General features: G+C 40.4%; 1 protein-coding gene across 1 annotated transcript in view; it reads left to right on the top strand.

Moving 5' to 3' along the window:
* The window catches only part of PHACTR1 (phosphatase and actin regulator 1), a 152,416-nt gene that overhangs the window by 114,589 nt on the left and 12,522 nt on the right, over positions 1 to 25,305 (top strand). Inside the window, exons 9-10 of the mRNA XM_085299907.1 lie at positions 13,643 to 13,698; positions 19,080 to 19,141. Coding sequence (XP_085156033.1) covers positions 13,643 to 13,698; positions 19,080 to 19,141 — 118 coding nt within the window. The remainder of the gene's footprint in view (positions 1 to 13,642; positions 13,699 to 19,079; positions 19,142 to 25,305) is intronic.

Genomic DNA, 25,305 nt, shown 5'->3' with positions numbered 1-25,305 from the left:
GTGCAAGTAGATTATGGAAGCAGGCTGGCAGGAGTAAATTTCACTTTATAGGATAATGATTGTAAAATGGGAAAATTGCATTTTGAGCAAAGGATTTAACATCTCAGAAATTACAGTTTCTGTTTTTCCCCCTCAGTGTATTATGGCATATTTGAAAACACATGTGCAGGAGATTAGCACAGGTAATTACTGTGAAAGTGTCAGACACATAAGACTTATTTTTCATTTTGTCTCAAATCAGCTTTTAAATATACTGTGCACATATAAGTGCACCATGACTGCTTCTGGGAGTGTGAGGAGGACTGTTAGAGAGGGAACAACTTAACTTGTGTGCATGGTCATCTATTTATGTCCAGAAACACAGGAATTTCATATGTAGGCTATTGTATATGAATAAAGAGGTGACTTTTTGAACAGTTGGCCCTGTAGTAAATAGGGTTTCGTAGCCTTGTTTTATATGGGATTAAATGTGCTTAGGACAGATGCATCAGAATCAAGAAAGTGACTTCACTTGCCATTATACCTCGTACAATTATATAAGGCTGGACTTTTGCATATTTTCCCTACGACATAGAATAAACACCAGGCTCACTTGGAGATAGAGAGATATGTTTCATTTGCACACATGCAGAAGAGTTACAACTATGACTTTTAGGGGAAAGCATGGCTGAGAATTATGCTCTCATTTCAGAGCACTGGGATTCATAAGCACTGCTCAAACCATATGTGGGAATTAACTTCTTTAGYCTCAGACCTGACCATGTAAAATTACAGTTTATGTTAATAACATAACATTTATGTTAATAACATTAATGAAGAGGAAGTGTTCTCATATGCAGTAGATCACATTAATGTGTCCCAGCTTGTATTATTCATTGCTGGCCTCTCTGATGGATAAATAATCTTCAAAATAGCAAACAACAGGAAGAGTACATGTTAACAACACAGTAAATTCAGTAGCCCAGCTCTTCACTGATATCACTGAATTCCAGAGGCAGTGACACCAATGMTTATTAAGTAATTAATAAAATAAACATTCAGTTTATTGCATTTGCTAAAAAAGCAAACATCTGGACTCTCAGGCTGGACTATTAATCCAGATGTAACATGACAGCTGAAAAGAGGCAGTGAGATCTGGTTTTGCCTTCAAAATCCACCACAGTGGCTGTGATACATTTTTGAGGAAGTACTTTTTGTTCCTCTTTCTCCTGACTCTAATTCTCTCCAGAGTCTTTATTGCCTCTTATTTCACCTTGCAATTTTTGTAGTGCTAGTGGCCCAACACCCTGGTTCAAGGTACTGTACAACATTCAGCCACTGCCTGAAGGGCTTTGGAGTAGATACAAAGAGAGCGATGGGAAAATGCATCAGTGAGGGAATAGTAGGCCTAACAGCTCACTTGTCTCGGCATACTCCCTGATCGCTGTGCACTTGGCCAGCTCAGACTGGATTCTCCTACCTGCCCTTCACTGTGGGGCACTTGCCTTTCTCTTAGCTTTGTGCACTCATCACTAGATGGATCACAATCTGACATGTCACATTTTAATAATTAGGGCCAGCATTAAAATTGTCAAGATGGAACAATGCTGCCTCACTATTCAGTGTAAATGTATATCTTAAAAGATGAATTTACCCATCAGAATTAAAGATCTAGTACTATCTTTATTTTCTTTAATGTTTCTTTCTAATGTTAACCATACAATTATAGATCAAGACATCCGGGATAATTGACAAAATCCACAAGTATTACAACATCTCAGGACCTTTTGGAGTGCCTCAGGTTGTTGGCTGAGCTTTGTGTGCCTTTGGCAGTGCAAAGAGACCAAAGTCTGCCCAAGACCTTCCCAGATCCTGACTCCTTTCGCACCCCTCAGTCTAAGGTTACTGTGAATGTGTCCTGTAAAGCTATTCTGATACAATTCTGGCAAATTTCTGCTTTGGGTTATTGCATAATGGCTATGCCAACACAGACAGGTCACACGTTCCAGTAATTGCTTTGCTCTGACATGTGGTCACCATGTAAAAGTCTGTAGCTCACTTCACTTCCAAGAGAGTATTGGGTCTGCCCTTGAGACTGAAGTCCTGGTGCTCTGCTCCATGGAAAAAAATACCAGGCTTCAAGTTCTAAATAAGGCCGTCTTCCAGGCAAATTGTATTCACATGGAAATCAACTCCAGACACCCAGTTTCTGTTAACAAGTGTTTCTCTCAGCCCCTCTCACCTCCCCGTTCCCTCAGTCTACCTCTGCCAATGCAAAAAAGGCCAAGTCCCAGCTTCATTTTTAAAGGTTTTTCRGGTTCTTTTCATCCTTTTACAGCTCTTTTCTGTCCAAAGTAGAACCTTAAAACAATAAGGTAATCTGATTGCAAAGCTTTCTTTCCCTGGGTGGACCCAAAGGCAACAAATAGTGATTTATTGTTYTTTCTCAATTTGGGAACCTGGGACTTTGCTGCTCTCAGAACCATCCCAGACAGCCTGTGAGAGTGCTATCTGGTRTATGTACACCAGCAGTGATCTGCAGTGGTGAAAATAAAGTGATATGCTAATGTGTACAAAAATAGATAGAATGGAAGCATGTATTTTTTGCACATTTTCTCAAAAATACTGCTCAAAGCAATTTGAAAAGCTGATGAGCGCAGTAGCTGCAAAGACTTTTTTTTTTTCCACTTTTCCTTAGCAGCTGGTGTTGATTAGCTGCGCTTGGTAGAGCAACACTGCTGTTGAGCAGAACAGAGTTGTTTGCAATAGAAAATCTCCAGTCGTAAGAGTGGGCTTAACACTCARTAAACTGTATGGCGCAGGTAAAAATTTAGCATGCTTGTAAAGCAAAAAGGAGATCTACATGGCTGTGGCCGCTGGGGGCTGGATGAGGGTATTCTTTTACTTCGGCTCAGTGCTTATGCATGAGATATTGCAGGTTTTAAAGTAATGATGAAGCCAAGTGAATCTAGGAAACGGGCACTGTAAACATTTCCCCAGGCCATCCTAGCCTGCATATTTTAATACCAATCTACAACATCTCATAGCAGTAGGCTGCAATTTCCAGTTTTACAAATACTTTATGAGTCATCAATGTATGTCCAGAAAGGATTTTGTGTTGGACCGTGCTGCTTTCTTTTAATACCTCTCTCCAAGCCCCCTCGCCTTGCCTGTGCTATAGTTGGATACACAGGAAGCAGCAAAATGTCACAAAAACAGAGCACTGAAAGGCCAGGAAAGAAGTATTTTAGTCCTSGCATCTCGAGACATATGTAGGGGGAAATCCAGACCTGTCCTATGGCATGTCAGCAGCCATGAACAGACGTAGTTTGCTTGTTTTGCATACAAAACATTTGTAATAATAACTCTCTTCAGCCTCTCTGCCTGAATATTAGTTCCAGTGAGGAATTCAGAAAACAATCACTATTTTAGGGTACGATCTCTTTGGAGGACAAACAATCACAAAAATGTTATTTTTAATARCAGCCTCATTTGAAATGTTCTGGGGAAGACGTTTACAACACAGACCCAGTGGGGTTTAAGAAGTGGAGTACCTGAAGGGTCAAGGGGGAATGGCTCTTCTGCTGAGCTGGGCCAGGAACAGGTTTCCGTTCCATTTTGTGCAAGGAGAAGGTTGTTGGGTCATTCCCCCCTCTCTTCTTTGTTCAACATCACCTCTAATTGAGGGAAAAAAGTGACGAGAAGGTTACCGATCTCCTCTTTACCCGCAGTTAGACTGTGATAATGAAGCAGATTTTTTAACCTTTATAAAGTGTCTTTAACATCTGAAATACAAGAGGGGCTGGGAAATGTGCATGCAAGTACACATGCACCTGATATTAGTCAGAAAACTAGTACTGGAGAAACTTCAGTAAACATTAATCTGAGCCCTCAACATTTCAGGAGAAATGTAAAAAACTGATGTCAAAAATGTGCCTAAAGAGGAAAGGGAATTCGGTCTGTTCAGTATATCACATAGGTTTTGTATATTCCTCTGCAAATGTTTTGCTTCATGGGTTTGATTTTGTTTTGTTTTGAAGTTAGGAGTATTTGCCTGGAAATAGGATCTTTTATCTGGAGATTATTGATTCCTGCTGCTAATTCCTTACTCAATGTAATAAGCCTCTTTGCAAATGCCATTTGTTTTGCTATGGAAATACTTATGAAGCAACAAAAATAAAAGGATTATTGCTTTGTGGTTCAGGTTTAGCCTCCAGGTAATTATGTGCATCTCCATAGCCTAAAGAGAAGAAAATGCAGATGGGACATAACTTCTCTTGAGGAAAAAATATCTTGTCATGCATTCGGGCCACTGCACTGAAAACTAAAGGGATATAACTGAGAGCTAATTGTATCTAATGTTTTCTTGAAATAATCACCACGCAGTTTCCTATTAGATGTTTTCTTTAATTGCAGCCAGGTGAACAACTTCCTCTTTTTTAAACTAACCATTCTCAGTGTTGTCTGTTTCTGGTGCAGCATGTTTTTGCTGATGTTCCAGGAGATGCTACATTTTTAAAAATTATTTCTGGGCTTTRTGATGCCTAGAAGAAGAAGTAGGCCCTGGTGGTGAAGATGTTAAATATACACCAGCTGGAAGGGGACGGGTTGTGTCCTTGAATGAGCTGGGAATTTGGACAGTGGGCAAATTTCTGGGTAAGCCGGTGAAACATGAAATTCCCTAGAAAAGTAATGGTTGAATTCACAAGCAGTCGTACCTATAAAATTAGCATTATAAAAAATACGCAAAGATCCAGTCTGATTAGCAGGTACCTCAGATCTAGATGTGACTACTAAGTGGGCAGAAATGACCCAGGCACCTACAAGGCAGCTGCTAAAACCAATACTGAGGAGAGCCATCTTTATAACCTGCTTCAGTAAGCCTGTGCTTATAGTTACTGAAGCAGTTACAGCARTAGGAGTTGGGTCTACTGGAGTTGACTGAATAAAGAGTCTTTTTTGGTTGTTACCCATGGTGTGGATCAAAATAATTAACAAGTGAAGGAGGGAAGACTGAATAAAAGTAGCAAATTGAGGAGGTTTTTTTTTTATAACAAAAGTGAAAAATTGTATTTCAGATCTGTCCTAAATATTTTGTTCAATGAATTTTTGAATACTTTTTTAAACCCTTCTTTTTAAAAGAAAAGCGTGTCTATTTTTAAATGAAAAGTGAATTGTTTTCTCAACTGAAACTGTTCACCAGATCTGACCTCATTTCACAAATAGTTTCTGACCTGCTAGAACTGTTTTTCAGCAATTTTACTGTTTTACCCAGCCCTAATTCCTAAMCTGCATGGGAAAATTTTAGGCCATGATCCCTTCTGATCATTCGCTACTCTTTATAATCTGCCTTTCATACAGACTGGGAGTCTGAAATACCCCTAGCATGAAATGGTTAATCACTCTTAAAGCTCTCAAAATTGCTCACTTCCAGGAATTTTCCACTTCAGTAGCAACACAAAGCATGAACCTTGAGCTGTTTCCTATACATCCTTTCTCCCAGAAACTGAGTTATCATGTTTTTGAACTGCTCACRCTGCCAACTTCTATTTTAAAAGTATTTATTTGGAAATTCCTGTATTGTGGATGTTGTGAGTCAGTGAATATTTTCRCTTTTGGCTCATTTCTGAGAAAGTGGATAGGTTGCTGGGTTTTGCTCCAAAAAGGCACTTACCATATGTGAAGTGCCTTTTTGGAGATGAATTTGATTTGTGTCTTTATCTCTGGTCTTTATAGTCTGTAGTTGCAGTAATAACAGTGGAGACTTCACRTTAACCATACTAGTGTTGAACCAGTGGTTAGTGAACTGGTAGGATTCCCCAGCCCAGCTCCTTCGCTGGAAGGAACATRCTATCCTCCTGTTCACATATGCACTAGCACAACTGTAATCCTAAAATATCAAGCCAGAGACAAAAAAAGGAGTATAGGATGTTGTTCCTTTTTTAATTAGGCAAATTTTACCCTGACAGCACTAGAAGTGTAAGATACCCATTTACGCACAGACCATGTCCAGTATATCACTATGGCCCATCATGAGATCTTGTCTGCACACTAGCTAAATCAGGTATGCAGGGGAGACGATTCTTGTGTTGATGCACTTCAGCCTTTAACCCTTCCTTGGAGCTGGCAAGTGCCTCTCGTTGTAAGAAAAATTTAAGTTTGTGGCAGCTGCAGATTTCTTAAAGAATGATCCCAGGAGGAAGAGGAGTGCCAGGAAAGATTAGTGGGATTTTAGAGGGAGACCAGGGCAGAAAAAGGGAAGAGCTTTCCTGTTACCCCTTCGACATCCTGATCCCTCCATGAACTTTGGGAGCAGGGGGAACATGCAAAGAGGGGATGGGCCTCTGCTGTTCAGGTTCTGACTTGCAGATGGCTCTGCTTTTAAAAGGGTAATTTTTATGGTAAGAAGCAGCCTTGTACTGGAGACTACAGCAAGATCACAAATTCATTTAATCCAGGTTAGTAGAAAGTCTAAAGGATTGTCAGGACTCCTTTTGCAGTCCTGTTGTTCAGCAGAAATATACTATAGACAGTTCAAGAGCCTCTTCAGCAGCATAAACTGGGGGACACCATTGCAGATACATTAGCAGTGACTGCAGATACATTAGTGGTGATCTGGTCTCCTACAGACCCTCCAAATACAAGGTTACAGTTCACAACCGCATAAGCACAGAAGATGGAGAAGAAGCCTCCAAAGACTAGTCTTGGGGCCAGGGCAGGGCGGGGAGGAGGGAGAGGAAGAAAGATTATTGTATTTAAACCAAAAAAATAACTTACTATGAGGAGTAAAGCAAATCACTTGATGTTTCTGATGTTTAGTCTCTAAATCTTTCCTTCAAAAGCACATCTTTAATGACTCATTGCTATAAGTGTGTTTGTTCACAGACATAAAACCACATAGCTAGTTATAGAGAGGCTATTCTAATCCAAACCAGTCACAAGAGCACTTATAGATAGCAAGCATATATATGCAGCTCAGGTTAATTTTCATGGTACCATTTTATTCCTTAAGTTATTTGTGGATTCACCTTAGACTGTGAGTTACAATCCTTTTCGCTTTGTAAAATCTTTTTATGGATCAATATTAGTCCTTTTGGAAAAGCAATATCCTATCACAGTACTATACAGACAACAGAAGGGCAATCACTAACATTTTAGAACATTTTTGCTTTATTACAATGGGTCCTAATAGCCATCTGTATTTTTCTGACATGCTTTATTTTTCCAGTCAGCATTTAGTACATTTATCCCTCTGGATTCCTACTGCTCAAAACTATCCAACTTTTACTGTTCCTAAAATACATTCTTGAATCAGATACATAATAAGTTCTCTCTTCTAAAAAAGAAAGATTGTTCTTTCTTTCATGATGCAGTTGTTGGATGTTTGGTTGCTGGGATTAGGGATAAGAGATTTCAGAATTAATGCTGGAGAGTTCATATAGTGTAGCTATTTTAGTTCTGCCATGCTCTTTTTAAAAACTATTTAACCTTTTGTGATTGTATTTTATGTGAATAGCTGGCACTTGGCTGAAATATTTGATTTTAATGAAACAGTAAAGTAATGAAACAGTAGAGTAATGAAACAGACAGGGCTCCATTGCAGATCTTGAGGTGTGAGACATAAGCTTGCATGATCTTGTACAGTGCTGCACACATCAGTAAGAGTTTTGCAGTTAATATTATTAAAAAGGGTGTGGAATCTTAGTTTGTGAGTCTAGCACTGGAAATATGTGGTTTTGTCTTTCGAAAATAATAAGAAATTAGGTAATCTGTCAGGAAAATACAGGTGCCTGTGTTCTGATCCTGCTATTACAAATGAGATAATTTTTAAAGGAGATTCTCTGGGCTATCTTGCCGTGGTGTTTTTGAAAGTTTGTTGACTTGGATATGTCATTATTCAGATAGCTATAAAAATCCATTCTTACCCAGAGTTATAGGGCTGTTTAGTCRTTCCTTTATATTTTTTAAAACAAAATTCACAGGTTATGGGCCAAGATGATTCTGTTTCATTTAGGTATTTTAAAGAAATATATTCTGCATGTGATAGGCAAGATTTAACTTTATGCAGACATAGTGAACTGATGAAATCTATATTCTGAATATGATTCTTTTTCCCCAGGAGACCTAATATGATCTACTCTGGGCAGCCTATTCTTTCTTGGGGAACTTGTAAYTTTCCCAAGAGTAAACCAGAATCATCATAAATCAATCTCTCAGTGAGCTGAAATAGAAAAGACTGCATTTTTGGAGCTATCAGTCAAGAAGAACAAATTGGTCACGTTTAGATTTTTAAAGAAAAGACCAGCTTGGTTATATTTTTCACCATCCACAGATGTTTGAACAAACAGAAAACTCATTGATTAGTCTTCTGCAGCAGTCTAAACTAGGTGAAGCTTTAAAGTTTCTGTCAAAGCTGGATTTTGCACAAAACGGAAATTCGTGATATGCAGAAGTTTGGGGTGTAGTAAGAGACTACTTAGAGCCAGAATCAAAATCTGAGCAATTTTAGTTGAAAATCTGATTTCCATGCAGAGCCCAGCTATATACAGGACTGCAGGTGTGTTAGGGGAGCTGCCGTTTGGGTGGTTCATGTGGCAGGCTGATCTGTGTTTCTTGTGGTGCACTAGGAAGAAGTACCGAGCAGAAACGCTGCCTCTCCTCTCCAGGACATGGGACTGTTGTCCCAAGAGCTACAGATGGACCAGGAGGTCCAGCCCTGGGAAGAAACTGGGATGCTGAGGCTGCAGAAGTGCCCTGCCAGGGAGCTACCATCAGAAAGTCCTTAGACCTTCAACTGATACTTAACAATTTTTAAATTTTTGCCAAAAGCCAGCACCTACCAAAATTCTCCAGCTAGTTCTGATCTAAGCTCTGTTTGAGTGATGCTTCACTCATTTCCCTRGGGCTGGACTGGGGTGTCTGGCTGCTTTGGTTTTCTGAAGTCGTTGCCATAGGCTTATTTTTTAGCTGCACAAGTGCCATGGTCTCTTAAGGGCTGAATGTTTTAAATCAGCAGGGAAGCAGACAGTAGTCATTATGTGGTAACTGAATCATGGCAAACTCTCCTCATGGTTTTATTGCCTTAATTTCTCAGGAAAAGGAGTGTTATCATGACAGATACCAGGAGACTTGTCGCACAAGGGAAGAGAGCTTAAAGGAAGAGATAATGTATCTTACAAATTAACATCTTAGTGCAGTTTCGTACAGGAATTTTAATGGTATAAAATTGTTACATTTGCTTCTTTAGATAGGGATTCTCTATTTAATGTGCCTTCTGTCTACACACGCATTGATAAAACTATATTTGATCTCATTTAGTAATTCCTGCTAGGAGAAAACTATAGAACTAGAGTTCTCTGTAGACTCTAAAGTCTGGCTGGCAATATCTGGGCTGATGCTTCAGGAGGTGGTGAACTGCCCAGAATATAAGTATTTTTTGAATACTGCACAAGGAAAGGAGGTAGTTCTTTCCTGCCTTCTGCCAGCAGTTAACYGACACAAGCAAATACAAGATTTTCTACTCCTCCGTTTTTCTTATTTTCTTTACTTCACATGGGACTGCAGAGAGCCGTGGTAAACCATACTTCATCAATATTGCTTTGCTATCAGCATTACTATTGAGAAGGCAAGCTAAATTAAGCAACAGTAAGACCTTTTACTGCTACTGAATTTTCCTCATGTCAAATTATAGAGCTGATGTAAATCAGAGCAATTTTATTGGCTTCAGTCATGCTCATTTATGCCGACTAACGATCTATCTGACAAGTGTGTTCTTTGTGGCAGGCAGCTTCTCAAGTGCCTAACTCAGCTTCTCAAGTGCCTAACTACTCCTTATTTAGAGTCTCTTGTCTCTAGAGCAGTATGAACCCCATTGCAATGAAATAAAAAGATTTGCATTTTCAAAATTAATTTAAAAATTGCTCCAGAGGTTATGCCCCATGGTGTTCAGAAGTTATTTTACATCAGGGTAACTTGTATCATAGTAACTCTTGTGTGAGTATAGCTGGGCTCCAAAATATTTCAGTGATGTTTTGGATGCCCAGCTGTACTTCTGCCTGCCCCGTTGTGCCCGTCTGTGATCTGTTTGCCTTTCGGTACTGCTCTTGGGTCACAYACACCAGACGTCTCCGTGTATGTGAGAGCTGGAGAGTCACTGGGTTGCCCAGGTGCCCAGGGGCACCTTCCTTCAGGGGCGCTACCAGGCAAATATGCTGGAAAAATCTAACTCTCATCCCCCTGGCTAGTCAGCCGTGATCCCAAGAGCCCTCTGGATACAGACACTCTGCAGAGCAGGGTGAACATCACTGTGGGAGCTCTTGATTTCAGTGTTTTATGTTGTCTGGGGAGACCTACAGCTAGTTTTTCCTTTTACTGCTCATGCTGGACACTGCCCATTGAGCAGGAACTTTCCTTTCTAATTTTTCTCTCCACATGCAAAACGTGGAGCTCCATGAAGCAGCCAGTGGTACCATTCTGATCAGCAATAGCAATGTACATTACACTTGATTCTTATAGTTTTCATAAGCAGATCTTTCCTTTGGTGTTGCCTCACCAGCCAGGCTCTGCCAGTACATCTGTCCTCACCTCCTTTTTCTCCTGTTTATTCTGATTATGATGCTAATTAGAAACTTGTCTTATGACCTCTGGCCTCTTGACACCTTCACGCAGCCCCTCAGAGGTTAAATGAAATAAAGCACAGCAGCAATCTGGGAAGCAAACCACTGAAATCAACCTCTGTAAACTAGGTGGGCWTCATTAATATTTTTTTAATGAGTCGCACAGGAGGGAAGGTAGAACAGGCTCTGTCACCTCTAGTGTATGCCAAAATCACAACAGTGCATTGAAGATGATACACTAAAATGTGGTGTGAAAAGTCCTGTATCTTTGCAGCCATGGTAATGAAGCAATAACTACTCATGCTTCTTGATTTACAGGATCACTACCTAGTATCAAGTTTTTAAAGATGGTAATGTTAACAACTGCTCATCATCTAGCAAACCTGAAAGTTAAGAGGCAAGAAAATGAATTAGAAGGAAGCTGTTCTGAGGTGTTGGTGGAGTTTTTTTAAAGCACAAAGAGAGACCTGGGGTGGAGGTCACTGTGGAAGCAAGAGAAGAAAGGAAAGGAAAAGGCCAAGAGACCAAGAAAAGAAATAGTTATGAGTACTTGGAAGGCAATGGGCAAGATGCTGGGTGTGATTGAGGAGCTGGTCAAGGAGGAATTCACAATGAGGGAGCAGGAGGAGGCTCAGGCCAAAAAGATGATGGAAATGGAGACGCAGCAGCAGTTCATGGAGGAGAAAAGCAGATATTGATAGTGGAGACTGGGCCCTTCCAGAGCTTCCATTCATTACCTCCCTCATCCTCCAGCTGTGCTTCACACTTGCGCTGTAAGGACTAGTCGTGCTTTTGTTAAACTGCAAGGGTGCATTATCCTTTACTTTTGCCCAAGTACCACTGTTTTTAAAATTCTGAGGTTTCTAAGAGTTCAGAAGGGATCCACACCCCATGAAGGCAAATAGCTTTAGATCTCCAGGATTTATTTGTCAAAAGTATCATGATTTTTTTCTGCCATGTAAGTGCATCCCTTGAAATGATGGTCATTATTTGTGCAGGAGCACACTGCAGCCTGAAAAAAAGGCAATCAACTGCATTAAATAATTTAAATCTCAGTGAGGAACACAGGGATCTCTGGCTCGCTTTCGCTAGGGGCTCTGCCACACAGCTTAGGGAAGAAGCCTACAATCCGTAAGTGTCTGGGCAGCTYAGCAGTGTGGGATACATATAACGCTGAGGGCATACTTGGAGGAGATACCTCTTCTCATGAGCAGAGGCAGTGACACACCATCTAAATGGTCCTTTAGTGACACTAAAGGCTTTGTTTAAATGCATCTGAACTAAGAGCTTTGTTTAAATGCATCTATTTCATGGCAGTTACTGAGAAGTAATTTTTTTTCTTTTAGGTAAAATCATTTATGTAGATAAACAAAACCAGACATTTATTTGAAATTCTCCAGCATAAACTGTTTTTGACAGAACTGTTAACTGAGTCTTTTTAATCCTTACTTTACTGAGAAAGAGGACTTTGGGGAGAGCAGTCTTTTTAATTGATTTCTCCTTTTACTTAATGTTTGATGTTTGTTCCTATGAAAATGGTCAGTGACTGAATGGTTGGAATCTATCCTTAACATTCCTGTGATGCATCCTCTTGAAAAGCATCACAGTGTGATAGATTAGAAACTTTATATAACTCAATTGCTGCAGACACACATGGTGGGGCTAAACTTGGCAACTTTTTCTCTTTAATTCTCAAGCGTTGATAAAAATAAAATAAGTTTAATTTCTTCATAGTACTAAGGTGAAGTATCCAATTAGCAACAGCTGCTGTATGTTAAAGATGATGGTAATAATAATGGCAGCACTTGGAGAGCACTTTCTGTCTTCAAAGTACTTTGCATTCATTGCCTCTGAACTAAGGATGAGTTTTGTCCCTTTCAGTGTTTTTCCAGTGAGGCAAATGTTCAATCTGCCATGGGTAAGAGACAAAGCTAATGAGTCCTAATGCTCTGCTGGGAGTAGGGCCATATTTTGTTGTTTTATGTTAGTGGTGCAAAGCGGCCACAGAGGCAGTAAGGTTCGTATCACCTCAGCTAGTGGAAATCTTCAGGTTGTGTAAAATCAGGTAAATCCAGAGCCCCCAGGCTTCATACATCTGGAGTAGGGGACGAGGCTTCTGTCTGTCCCATGTGCTCCAGCACACGCAGAGGAGCTGATGAGCCAACTCACAAAGCAGCTGATAACTAGAGAGCAAAGAGTGAGGCCCCCGAGTCAGGAATGTCTCTGAACGACCACATCCGAACGATGAGGAAGGCTCTATTCTGTCACTGAAGTCGTCAACAAAACTCCCATTGACTTAGAGGAAAGTATGAGCAGGCCCAACAGCGTTGACTTCTGATGTCATCTCACTGGTTTTCTTTGTTTCCCTAATACCCCTTTGTGCCTCTCTCCCTCGCTTTGTATTCTGACTATTCTGATTGTTTCCATGCTCAGGGCCCCGTTTGTAATTCGATTGCATTTGTTGTGACTCTGTTATGTACAGGTTGACTAGCAAGTCGTGCTAATATACCATGATAAAATTTAATTAAAGTAGCGAGGAGGGAAGTGAGGGTGTGGAGGAGGAGGGCTGCTATTGTGCTRCAGTCAGTGCTGCCAAACCGTCCCTTGTTTTTTCTGTGGCCTGTCTGTCTGTTCAGGCAGAGTTTGAACAAACTGGGCAGAGTCAGGAGGCTCGTGGGAGGGCGGGGAGAGGGGCAGCCGGGTCTTCGCTTGAAATTCTTGTGAAAGTCGGGAAGCAGACATGGGAGGAAGGAAACTAAGTGAAGACATCTGTGTAGCCTAGCTTTCAGCGGCTGTGCCTGGGGCAGGGGTGGGAGTGTCATGCCTACGATGACATAACATAYTTGGTCTTTCATGGGTTGAAAACGGAGGAAACAGTGAAAGCAGAGCATGGTCTGTGTCATCCATGGCACAGGCATAGCAAGTACCTAATGGAGCAGTGTCTGTGCTCGCCTCTCGGCCTTTTACACCACAAAGTAACTGTTAAAGACTCTGAGCTGAAGAGGATGTGATATGGTCCAAAAACTGATCTTGGACTTTTTTCGCAGACGACTGAGCCAGAGGCCGACTGCTGAGGAATTGGAGCAGAGGAACATTCTGAAACGTAAGTCGTGATCCTAATGAGACTTAATCCAGAGCCAGCTACTTTGGGTTAGTTTAGGTATATGCTGTGTGTTTTTTATAAAACATAACTCTTCTGTTATGTGCATCGTAAATAATAATAAACTCCATCATAAGTGCGTAAATGCAAATAACTTTAGACTCACTAAAGATCTATTTTGACCTTCAGAACTGTAGAAACATTCATTAACATTACAGATAGTAAGTTCACAAGTATGAACAGTCTCTGAAAAAAAAATCCAGACATTGAATCTCTTTTGCAAGTCCTGTTCCAGAGGGGCATTTTGAAAAGCTTTTATGCTGCTCTCATGCAGATGAGCATTCCATTATAATTCAGTAAAGATTTTAGGATGTGGCTTGAATTTCCTAACCTTTAAACTTAACTGTTCCTTTAAATAACCCCAAAATTCAGTTGTAGATCTCCAAAACATTAAACGATACTTTAAAGGGGCAAAACACCATTTACAGAGCCTGGTCTGAGTCAAGTTAGTAGATGTATTGCCATCAGCTTCAATGGAAGCAGAACTGATTCAGACTGAATCTCATGATGTCATGAATGAATCGGACATACAGAAAAAAATGAATGTTTCTTTACTCACATCAAAGTGGTCTGTATATTAAAAAAGTCAAAACTGTTMGCCAAAACATTCTGTAGTTTGAAAACAGGAACAGAGGAAGCAAGTTCTTCCCTTTTTTAGTAATTCATCATTTCAGGGAAATTTAAAAAAGGAATACAGGAAAAAGTATTCCTAAAAAATACTTTAAAATACCATAGTGTCTGCTTAGTTAGCATCATAATATGCCTTTCATTGTTGTTTACATAGCTGCATTGCACAGAATCATAAAAGTTTGGTAGATTAATTCTCTGGGAGTTAGTAAAATTGATTGATTAAATACTACAAAATCAATTTCCTAAGATATCTGTGATAGTGTTATGGAATAAAACAGCATTTTTTTTCCATTTGTTCATGTTACTATGCATACCAGCCACAGAGAAATATAGAGACACCACTGCCAAGGTAAAGATGAGAGAAGGTTGGACACCAGAGCCTGTCTGAGTGACCACAAGGCCACCAGGAGARCTATTTGATTGGGTCAATCCACTTTTGATAACAGTGTGCCTACCAGCTACTCCACACTCCCATGCCAGACAGCTGCAGGAAGACAGCCTTCAAGAGAGCAAAAACTGGAGAGATGGAGGCTTATCCAGCTGTGTCGTTGTCCTTGGCAGGGAGCAGAACAGCTGGAGGAGAGGGGACCTGCAGCGTGACCAAAACAGGGCTTGGGTGAAGGGGAACAGATGCCGATTCTTTAGGCAGCTCGTGTTATCATCCCGGGACTCGCAGCCAACATGAGCTGCCATGTGTCATGCACCACCTGGCACAGCTACGTGACCAGTTAACACCAGCCTGGCTCTGGTGAGGGTGGCAGCTGAGGGGCCTGGGGGGAGTGGGGATCTCAGGCAAGTGCTCTGGCAGCAGTATTGGAACTGGCATGAAAAGAGAAGCAGTATCTTCAAACCTGGGTGCTTTAYACAGATATTCTTAAAGGTCACCTTGTCAGGCGTCACTGTCACATAGCAACCTGACTTATCTAGTATTTCGCCAGAATTATCCCCTGAGTCAAATCGATTTCTTTTTGAGTTGAATATAGGCTCCGAAGTGATAGAGGCGTATTTGAATATTATCCTGAATGTGGAACGATATTTTATTCCCTAAATGAAAATTTTGTAGCTTGGTTCCTAAGMACAGATCTACCCCAAAACATATGTGTCTTTGTAGACAAATAACTTCATAATTACAGGAAAAATAATACAGTATTTCCAAGGCATTCCAACTTTTGGTGAAGCACAGCAGGACAAGGAACAAACAATTAAAATAGAACATAATTTAAAAAAGCTTAAAATGCCATAGTGCTAGAAAAGTAACGTATCTGCTCTGTACAGCATTGTTTTATGCTCTTTCTCTAGACAGCTGAGAAATAGAGTTATGRTAAGTATAATAGAGCATGTAGGAAGCAATAATGAAAAGAGGAGTATTAAAGTCTTTGCCTAACCAGCTCAAACTATTTTCAAAAGCCCAATTCAGAGCATACCAAAAAAGAAAACACAGCAATTTCCAATTGAGTAAGTAAGATTTCCTCCATAGTTAAACCTGAAATTTCCTTGATGTAAATGTCTTGTTTGGTACCGTGATGTTCCTGTGACGTTAACTGCATTATTGTGAGATCTRATGGCAAGAAATGGGGCAAAAGGCAGTTCTACATCCAGTCTTTATACATGAAGTAATCACTTCCTAGCTCCATGGTGCTGGGATAATTAGGAGACAGCCTTCTTCACTGAATTATAATGGCCAAAAGTCATAAATCCATAGATTTACATAAATCCAATTGCTTGCTAGTAGCAACAGTAAAATTASAGCAGCCAGAGCAAAGAAACTAAGAACTGTGGAACTGATGGTTGAAAGATCCTTCCCTGAAGTATACCCAAGTTTCCAATTGATTCTTATTTAAGTTAAAGGTATGTAGTGCGAGTATGTCCAGAGCTGCAAGGTTAATGTGAAGACTAAACAGCTCTTTTTGCAGTTAATACATCGAGACCATACTAGTTTAAGAGGAAGGATGTCTGAATCCTTCTCACTCACCACCARCAGTGCCATTTCTGTGATGGACAGAAGTCTTCAGCTACTTCAGTTGTCAGCTCTGACACATTCAACTTGCATAAATTTCTCATAAAACAAGAGTTATCTGAGTTCTCAGGGTCTCGTGCCATTCTGGTCGACATTTCACACTGGCACAGAGGTCAGGCCCCAGAACCACACCCCCATCGCACACACAGAGGTCTAGAGGGACAGGGCATCTCCTGAGCACTTCAGATAAAATAAAGCAACATTTTTTTAGCTTCATGAGATTTACAAGATTTAAATAGTCTTAAAAAATGGCTAGTACGAAGTCACTTTCTGTTTTCAAAGGAGAATGGATTCCTAATTCCTAACTTTGACTTGGCAGARGTTTCTGAGCACAAAAATGAACCACCAAAACTAAGTTTTTTTATGCAACTCCTCAGCTGCTTTCAGTTCTGCCCCATCTCTATGCAGACTCTGTTTATCTCTCTCAGTTTGCAGCTTAATCCTACAAAGGTTTATTCAGTGTCCCTGTTACTGCAAGTAAGCATTTGCAATTCCAGCTCCTCTGATTTTGAGAAACAAAGGAAAGACAGATTTACTTGAAGGGGATTGGGGACAGAAAGGAAAAGGAAACATGAAAAATATATTTATTAGTGTAGGTGTACTAATGATCATTTTAAAAGCCCTTAGTAACTTTGTCGGCTGTCTTCAAATCTTTTTTTGCTATAGCATTAGATTTTCTCCTCCAGAAAAGGTAAGCAGTATTTTTGGAAATAAAACATATAAAAATCAGAGGTGTATTATAAAATTTCATAACATTGACTGACTCTTTGTCCACTCTGGTGGAGAATTTCTCATCCTGCTGAAGTCAGTGAGCAATTGCTATAGACCTCAGAGAGGGTGTCACCTCTGCCATCCTGTGCAGCAAGAAATCTGGCTTCTCACCTCACCCTCCTTCCCATTTGCTCTGTGACTTTGCCCACATTCTCTGTACCTTAGGTCTTATTTCTGGCAGTGAAAGCACCAGTTTAAATATACTGTTTGGAATCACTGCATYGCCTCCACTGTGGACAGACTTCCACTCAGTAAGCACCACCTTATRTTGTATTTGTCTCGGTTAGTGGACATGTGAGTGCTGACCTGTGCTCACTTAGTGAACAGCTGGGAAGCTGAAGAAGTTACCATCTTTAGCAATTTGTTATTGCCACTCTACCAGAGGTCCCTGTCTCTCCACCAGAATCAGCAGAGTGGAAAGTAGGTTTCCCCCTTGGTTTTAGTTCAGTGCRAAGTTGGGCAATTCTGCTCAAACCACCTGTGCTGAAGGAATTGAGGAGCATTTTCATGTTCCATTTCACTGAGTCTAGCAAAGGGGCACTAACATCTTAAATTGTCTCAGGTATCTGCTAAGTGAATATAAGTCAGTGCCCCTTTATTCATCTACAGCTGTGCTAAACTTGTGCTCCTATCACGTAGAGAACATCCCATAGCTTCCTTAAAAAACAAGGGAAGCGTTTCAGGTGCTTTGAAAGCCTTCAGTGAAAGGCGTTATGTACAGTATGTTCTGCATGTGTAAAATGACCTAATGATGGAAAGGACTTGGCCTCGGAGTTCACTCCAGCAGCTGTAGTATAACTGCAGCCAAAGCTCACATCATCAGCTGCTTTGCTTTGGCCCACTAGCTAAGCAGCATGGGTGGGACAGTTATGCATAGTCAAGGACTAACGTTTTCAGAGTGGCCTAGGAGATGTGTATCTCCCCCTGCAGACAGTTATCTACAGAGCTACTCCTATCATAGTGGGACCAGGATCATGTAAGGGGCACAGTATAGTTGCATGTGAAGCTGATGGGTACTGTTTGCCTGAACCCATCAGCTAGGCTCACATAAAAGTAGTTTTTAGTGTGGGCATGATTTGAATAAGGAGCAATTCAGACATCAGGGAAGCAAAAAGAACATGTCCTAACTGACTTGGGAGCCGAGTACGTGGGAACCCAGACTTTTAGTACAGTGCAGAGAGATGTTTAAGTTCGTAAGCTGAAGAAGAGGTACAGCAGTCACATGTTAGATATTGTCCTCCTGAATGATACTAGTTGATGCTTACCCTAGTAAGAACTTATCACACATGCTCATCTGTTCTAATTTTTTTTAATTGTTTTAATTTTGGAAGCAGATTGCCCTAGGATATGCTTTTATGCTCCACTGCAATGTTGTGAAAGCTCGTGATGGAAGGATAGTCTCTCCTTACTCTGCTTAGATCATGGGAAGTGGACAATTTTACTTGGCATCCCTAGTCTTGAGATTTCTTTCCATTCTCTCTAAAGAGTAGCAGTACAGATTACTCTATATCTGGAGAAAAACACATCTTTTTCTTTTCCAACTGTTGACCTTGCAGCCTGCTTTCCTCAAAACCCAGCCATATCATACCTGCACCTCCTGAGGCCACAAGGCTAGTGGGCATAGCGATAATGGTTTCTGGAAAGCTAGCTCATTGCCTGGTCCCTCTAGAAAGCAAGACATATGAAGAGGTGCCAACACAGAGAAAAGGAGGAGGCTGTAGATATTTCATGAAGTGTACGAGGAAGCATAGTAGCTAGGGATCGAGGAAGTTCACTAGTCCCAGAGGGACATGCTGTGCATCAGAGAAGTCCTGAAACATTACTATACTGATGGCAAGGCTTATTTGTTGCATACTGTGCATGCCTGATCACTCCACAGTCTGAGAGCTTTGTAAATTTTTTACAGCTCGGAATGAGCAAGAGGAGCAGGAGGAAAAACGGGAGATAAAGAGAAGATTAACACGTAAGGTGAGAAGCAACTTTTATCCTATTACAGCACTACCATAACTTTCCCTGTAATGCAGTTGTTTGCCTTTTTCCTTTCCACAGCACCATTTTTTAAAAAAGCAGCTTGAAACAATTCTTAAAAGAAATCTTTAAAAGAAATCAGCTCTGTTGTGGAGTGTAAGTCCCTGTAAGTGACAGTGAAGGGTAGAGCTTTGTGGGCTACTGCCAGAAACATCTGAAGCTGGGCAAAGATCTAATTTCTGTAAMAGAAAGAACTTTGAACAGCGAAGGATACACAGGCTTAGCATTAGTCAAACTCTGCTCCCTATAAATGTAATGGCTTCGAAGGATTGCAGGGAGAGCGAAGTCCAAGCAGTTCTGATTGCATTTGAAAATTCCACTAGAAAGCATTAAACTGGGAAATAGACTTTCTCTGCAAGGAAAGGTTGTCACTGGAGTTATTTAACCTAAATAGAAATAAACACTTAGAAAATGGTGTATGGTGCAGAAAACAATCTTGTATTGGCAGAGACTAAACAGCATATTGTTTTGKTTTTTTTTCACATTTGAAAATCATTTACTTTTAAAACCAAGAGCAGTAATTTCAGATACACATGCTTAGTTTCTCCACTGGTGTAAATGTCTGTAGATGTCCCAATATATGTAGCCAACAAGCTATCTTGTTATTGTAGATAAACTTTATTTTGGCACTCACTTATTTCCCATCTACGGAGATGGAGAAAGTTCCCCRTAAACGCATGCTTGCACCAATCCATTCCTGTACTTTTTTAATCTTTTTGACCCATGTGATTGTAAATTTTCAGGGTATAAATGATCACAAAGGGCTGTGATCACTAGCTTTTTCAGAATTAGAAATCTCAGACTTTCTTCTGAGCTCATGTGAGTCAGCAAAGCTCTCTGCCATCAACTGGTTGATTCTGCTTTTGTCTGCAGGAGCTAAAAATGTGGCCCAAAGARCTATAATATTATTTTTAAAATGCTTATATTCCTGACAGCAATGGCAAGGATGTTCTCACATCCCCTGATAGCATTGTCTGAAAGAAAAGAACCTAACTAACTGCATTGCAGATATTTCTTGGGCCTTCAGCTCTGCATAGAAACGAGAAATACTGTTTTACCAGTCTTTCAGTTTCACTGTACATAGAAGAGTAAACATGTACAAGAATCCAATCCAAACATGAGTGCCATCTGATGAACAGCTGCAATAGATAAAATGCAAAACTACTCAGACACAATCTGCTGCCTGAGACGTGAGGGGKTGCTAACCCAGCCTGCATGATCACCATACACATCCCATCCCATCCTCTGCTATTTTGTAGGAAAGCTGCATAGTGTATGAGTTATCCATTGCAGGTGGAGGTCTCAGCTCTGTGGTAATCTAAAATGCCCAAACTGCTGTAGCATTGCAGCTGTGTCTACTTGAAATTTCAGTAGCTGTTTTCTAAGATTTTTTTGGTATTTGTCTTGTTCTTGCTTTTAAGTAGGAACAATGGCAAGAAGAGTGTCAGTCCGATCCCCTGGCAGTCTGCTCTTTAATGTTCATATCCACATTCCAGGTCACATTCCTTTTAGCCTTTTTTGGCTTCTTCCCAAACAAGAATTCCCTCCCCGCCACCTCACACCCCTGGCATGTTTGTGAGGTTGGTAGCAGCATGACTCAGCATTGATTGATTTTGATTATTTTTTAAACTGTTGTTAATTGTTGTAGTGACACCTTGTGTTTTTAATGAAAGAACAACAAATTTTAATCTTGCCTACCAAACGTACTGTCAGAAAATCTCAGAAATCACCAGAGGAAAGAAGCAAATAAAGTGTGCAAGTGGATATGTAACACCTAGAAATGCTAAGCACTGAGTGAATCCTGCAAAAGCTGTTGTTGTTCCCCACTTCTGCCTTTCATGAAAATAGCTCAGATGCATCTCTGTGTTTACAGAAGAGTGGCCAACTCCTTCTGTCCATCTATATTTAAGTCTTATTACCAACGGATTTTAAACCTCAGATCAAGGAGAAGTTTAATTGAGCATATCAAATGTTTTTCCCAGCAGACCTCTCTCTTTTCACTGGGTTTTAGTGCACACAAATGCCTACAGGGTAAATTCAGCATAAGGAAAGTATGCCAGGTTGCTTTCTTGTAACCGTGTATAGTTGATAATAAGAAGGAAATGGGTCCTGGAGAAGCTACTGAAAAGATTTTTGATCTTACACTGTAAAAATTGCTACTGTCCCTGATTTTTGATAGTATCATTCCAACTCTAGGGGAACAACCTACTTCATCTGTTAAAAAGCTGTTCTTAAAATTCCTTCAGAACTGACGTTTTGTTGCAGTATTAYGATGATGAGCTATTGCACGACATACTGTGATAAGTAGAATACCTAGACCCAGACCTTGCTGGGTCTAGATGCCTTACTAAAGTCATCAATAAATATCTTCTTGAATTTATCATCTAGACAGGCAACGTCCAAAAAAAAAATTTTTTTTAATCAGGTGACATATAACAAGCTGCCCCTTTAAGCACTTACCATCCTCTCAGCCTCATCTAACTCCAAATTAACCAGTGGTAGGGAATATCTGCTGTTCAAAGAACTAAAAGGAGGCAAACTCAATTTGGTACCGTCTCTTTTAAACTCATTTCCCTTCACCCATAGAAAGGAAAGATGGGTTCTGCATACCCATAGTATAACCTCTGCATAAACTCGTTGCTCTCTGTTCTTTCTGCTTGAGGTCCAGCTAGCTACTTTGGACATATGGACTTCTGATTTGATAGGAGGGACATGTGAATATGAGGGGACTTCTCTGAGCGCTGGTCTAGGCCACCCCACAAGCCCATTCCCAGAATGTGAATGTGCAAAGGCCTTCTTGGGGAACTGTTGGATCCGAGTCCCCTCCATGAGGAGTTTTGTGCCCTCAGGAAATACTACAATGAATTTGTCCTCTCTYAACCTCAGTGAATTGGGCTGTATGCCAAGGCAATTAACACAAGCCTGAACTCCYGATGAGGACTCCCATTCCAGAGATACAGTCCTACCTCAGATTAACAGAACATGTTACAAACCATTTGCAAAGAAGAATAAAACTCTTCTTTTCCTATCTTCTCTCAAATGGCATCATGCTGCCTGTTTCCAGAGCTGTTAACTGCTTCCTATCCCCCACAGTCAATAGCTAATTTTTCACAAAGGCCTACCTCCAAAACTAAAAATCTCATAGCAGTAATGACAACTTGAATGATGATGCGTGGCTCTTGCTTAAAGGCTATGCGTTAACGCCTGTGAAATCTTTGCTCCCATTAAATTCTTGCCCCAAAAGAACTTGAACTCTGTTCACAGGTGAGCAAGCGGATGCCTCGCTAGGAAATGTCTTGCTGTTCAATCATTTATTTAATTGACCTCCCTTGACTTGGATCTGTGCAGGGTGTTTGAAATAATGAACTCTTGAGGGAGGTGTGACTAGTTAGAGGCAGGTGAGAAGAAGAGGAAAAAAAAGGTTAGAATGTAAAAACAGTTAGCTGCTAATTTAGATAAATTGCATTTCTMCTAAAAGAGGGAAAAGGGCCTGGGGCAATTTTCATCACATGCTGCTCTTCTGTTAAAGCTATGCAGACCCACATCTTTCCACAAAAGGTGGGGTGCAAAAGAGAGTGGGAGCTGTGTACCCTGCCAGTTGGGATCTGTGATTTTTCACCTTGATTTCATCATTAAACAACCATAACATTTTAATGAAGTAACAAAGCAGGCAACAAYGAAGTGACAAGACAGCGAGCTCATTATGATTGAAGAGGGGCAAACTCAGCATCTCAGATTTGGCTAAATCCCAAAAGCAGGTTGGCAAGAGCACRTTTCTCTCCACTTTACCTGGTGACTGTGCTTTGGTTTGCTTCATTTCCTAGGCTGAGAAGTTAGGGATTTGTTTTAAACCTTCTCTTGCATATTGGCTTAGTATCAAAGCTTGAAATGTGGCCTTTTTATATTCAGTGATCCAGAATAACCAAGGACAACTTTACCTCCCATGACCAGACAACAGTTCTGTCCTCATTTACACTGCTTTTATACTAATACAAATCCACTTATTTCAAAATGCATAATGCCCTGATTTTCACTAAAATAATGGGGAATCCCCCCCCCAAAAAAAAAAGTCGTCCTTCTCGCTCATCTCACAAATCTTCATAAACAGGTAAGTAGAAATGCATATGCCAAGGTACATATAATGCCAGGTACATATATCCCTCTGGCATTAACAGAAGTTTTTTTAAAAAAAAAAAAAAAAAAAAAAACTTTGTCATGCTTAAAAAAATGTCTGTACTCATGCCAGATTTTTATAGTGAAATTCTTATCATAGGCTACTTGTTCTTTGAGGAAACTTCTCCTTGAATTTTCTCCCTAAACTACCCCTGAAAAATTCACCAGTGTCAATAATGCCTGACAAAATGTGTAGGGAACTGGGGGTCCAGGTCAGTGCCTAGGATCCCTTCCTTACTGCTTGCAGCACCATCACCTTACACAGGCAACTGCATCATGTCCTTGAATGTTTCCTTTCGCTGTGTGTTTCAAGGGTTCCCCATTCTTTCTGTCTGATAGAAGAAGCAGAGCTCATTTTCGGTGTGAAGTGCTGTGTAGCATTAAGTAAGTTTGACCTGAGACACTGCAGCTCACATGTTACAAAAATAAATCCCGAGGTGAGATCTCACAGACACTGAACTGATGCCTGCCCTGGAGCCACTTACGGAGTTTGCTCTGCAAAGCCCTCTTCCCAGCTCTCACAGTCATTAAGATTATTAAGATACAAGGGTGCTCTGCGTAGTCCACACCTACTGCGAGATCTCAGTGCTTAGCAGCTCAAGGGAAGTCTCTGCAATTATATGAAAAAGAAGCAGGTCAGTTTGTTAATAGGGGAAATAGTGGCACTTTTATTAATTACTTTTAAAAATACCCATTCAGTGTGGTTGTCCTTTTCATTTATTATGATCATATAATAAATAATAAATAAATACAAATTTTTAAAAAGTTAAAACTTTGGTTTAATGTAATGAATATTTTGTGTGTGTATGTATGTAAATATATGTAGGTTTGAGGCCATACATCAATTCTGTGGTATAAGCTGTGGATTTGAGGACCTTTTCATAGACAGAACACTGGCACAAGACCCGATACATCTTTCGTCCCTAGCTCTGTCCCAGGCCTCCTGGGTCACCTAAAGCAGGTGCCCATCCCTGTGCATCGCTCGCCTTGGCTGTTCTATGGGGAGGGAGACACCGAGCAGCACTGTAACAGGGTGTACAAGCGCTTGAACTCACACTGGTTGCACATTTGTCAAGCAAAGTCAGGACCTGTAAAAATAATAAACAGTAATGTTATGTGATTTCAGAGAAAGAAAAGAAACAGCTTTTATTCTGTGTCACATTCACGTATCATCTAAGAATGAAAGGCGCACATTAACACCAAAGTTTCACAATGGGCTTACGTCCTTGACATTTTTTCGTGGGTAACTCCATSTGTTGCACCCACTGGAGGAATCAACATGCACAGAAAGGGGTGCAGTGACTTTCAGTGTTGTAAAATGCGCTGGCAGTACAACTAATTTTGCTTGTGCATTTGTGAATATGAGAAATCATCTCAGATTTCTGATTTCATCATATAGCCCTGAAGATTTACAGTCTTTTCTTTGATTTTAATCTGGAGCCACAACAGCAGGGAAGGCAAATTAGCTGTTTAAGAGGTAAATACCACCAGTGAAGTCCCACTCCTTTCAAAAGTATCACAGCATCAGGACTGGTACTCTTGCGTTTTCAGCACCATCTAGACATCAGCCTGGCACAGCAGGTTATAGTGTATGATAAGTCACCTGCCATCTCCTTTGGAAAAWCTTGCTCATCAGTTAGACTGGTGACATTGCACAAGCATGAAAGCCAGCTAAGGTCGAGAGCTGACAGAAGCAGTGAAATATAGTCAATCATTTTTTAAAAGTTCTTTTCCTGTTTCCCTTGTAGCTGTTYAGAAGCACAGAGTTTATTTAACAGGATTTCATATTTTGTTCATGTCATCATGTCTCATGTAATAGAGTGTTTTACGAAAAAAGCATTCCTATCCTAATGTGGGCTCTGGCCTAAATGAGTAAAAGCTGAGAAATGTACTGATAATATTGGTGATTCATCCTTAATTCATGCTGTTGT

This window comes from Rhea americana, unplaced genomic scaffold, assembly GCF_003343005.1.
Source record: "Rhea americana isolate MKP2758 unplaced genomic scaffold, rheAme1 scaffold_156, whole genome shotgun sequence".
Lineage (NCBI taxonomy): Eukaryota > Metazoa > Chordata > Aves > Rheiformes > Rheidae > Rhea > Rhea americana.
This window is presented reverse-complemented; position numbering and strand designations above follow the sequence as displayed.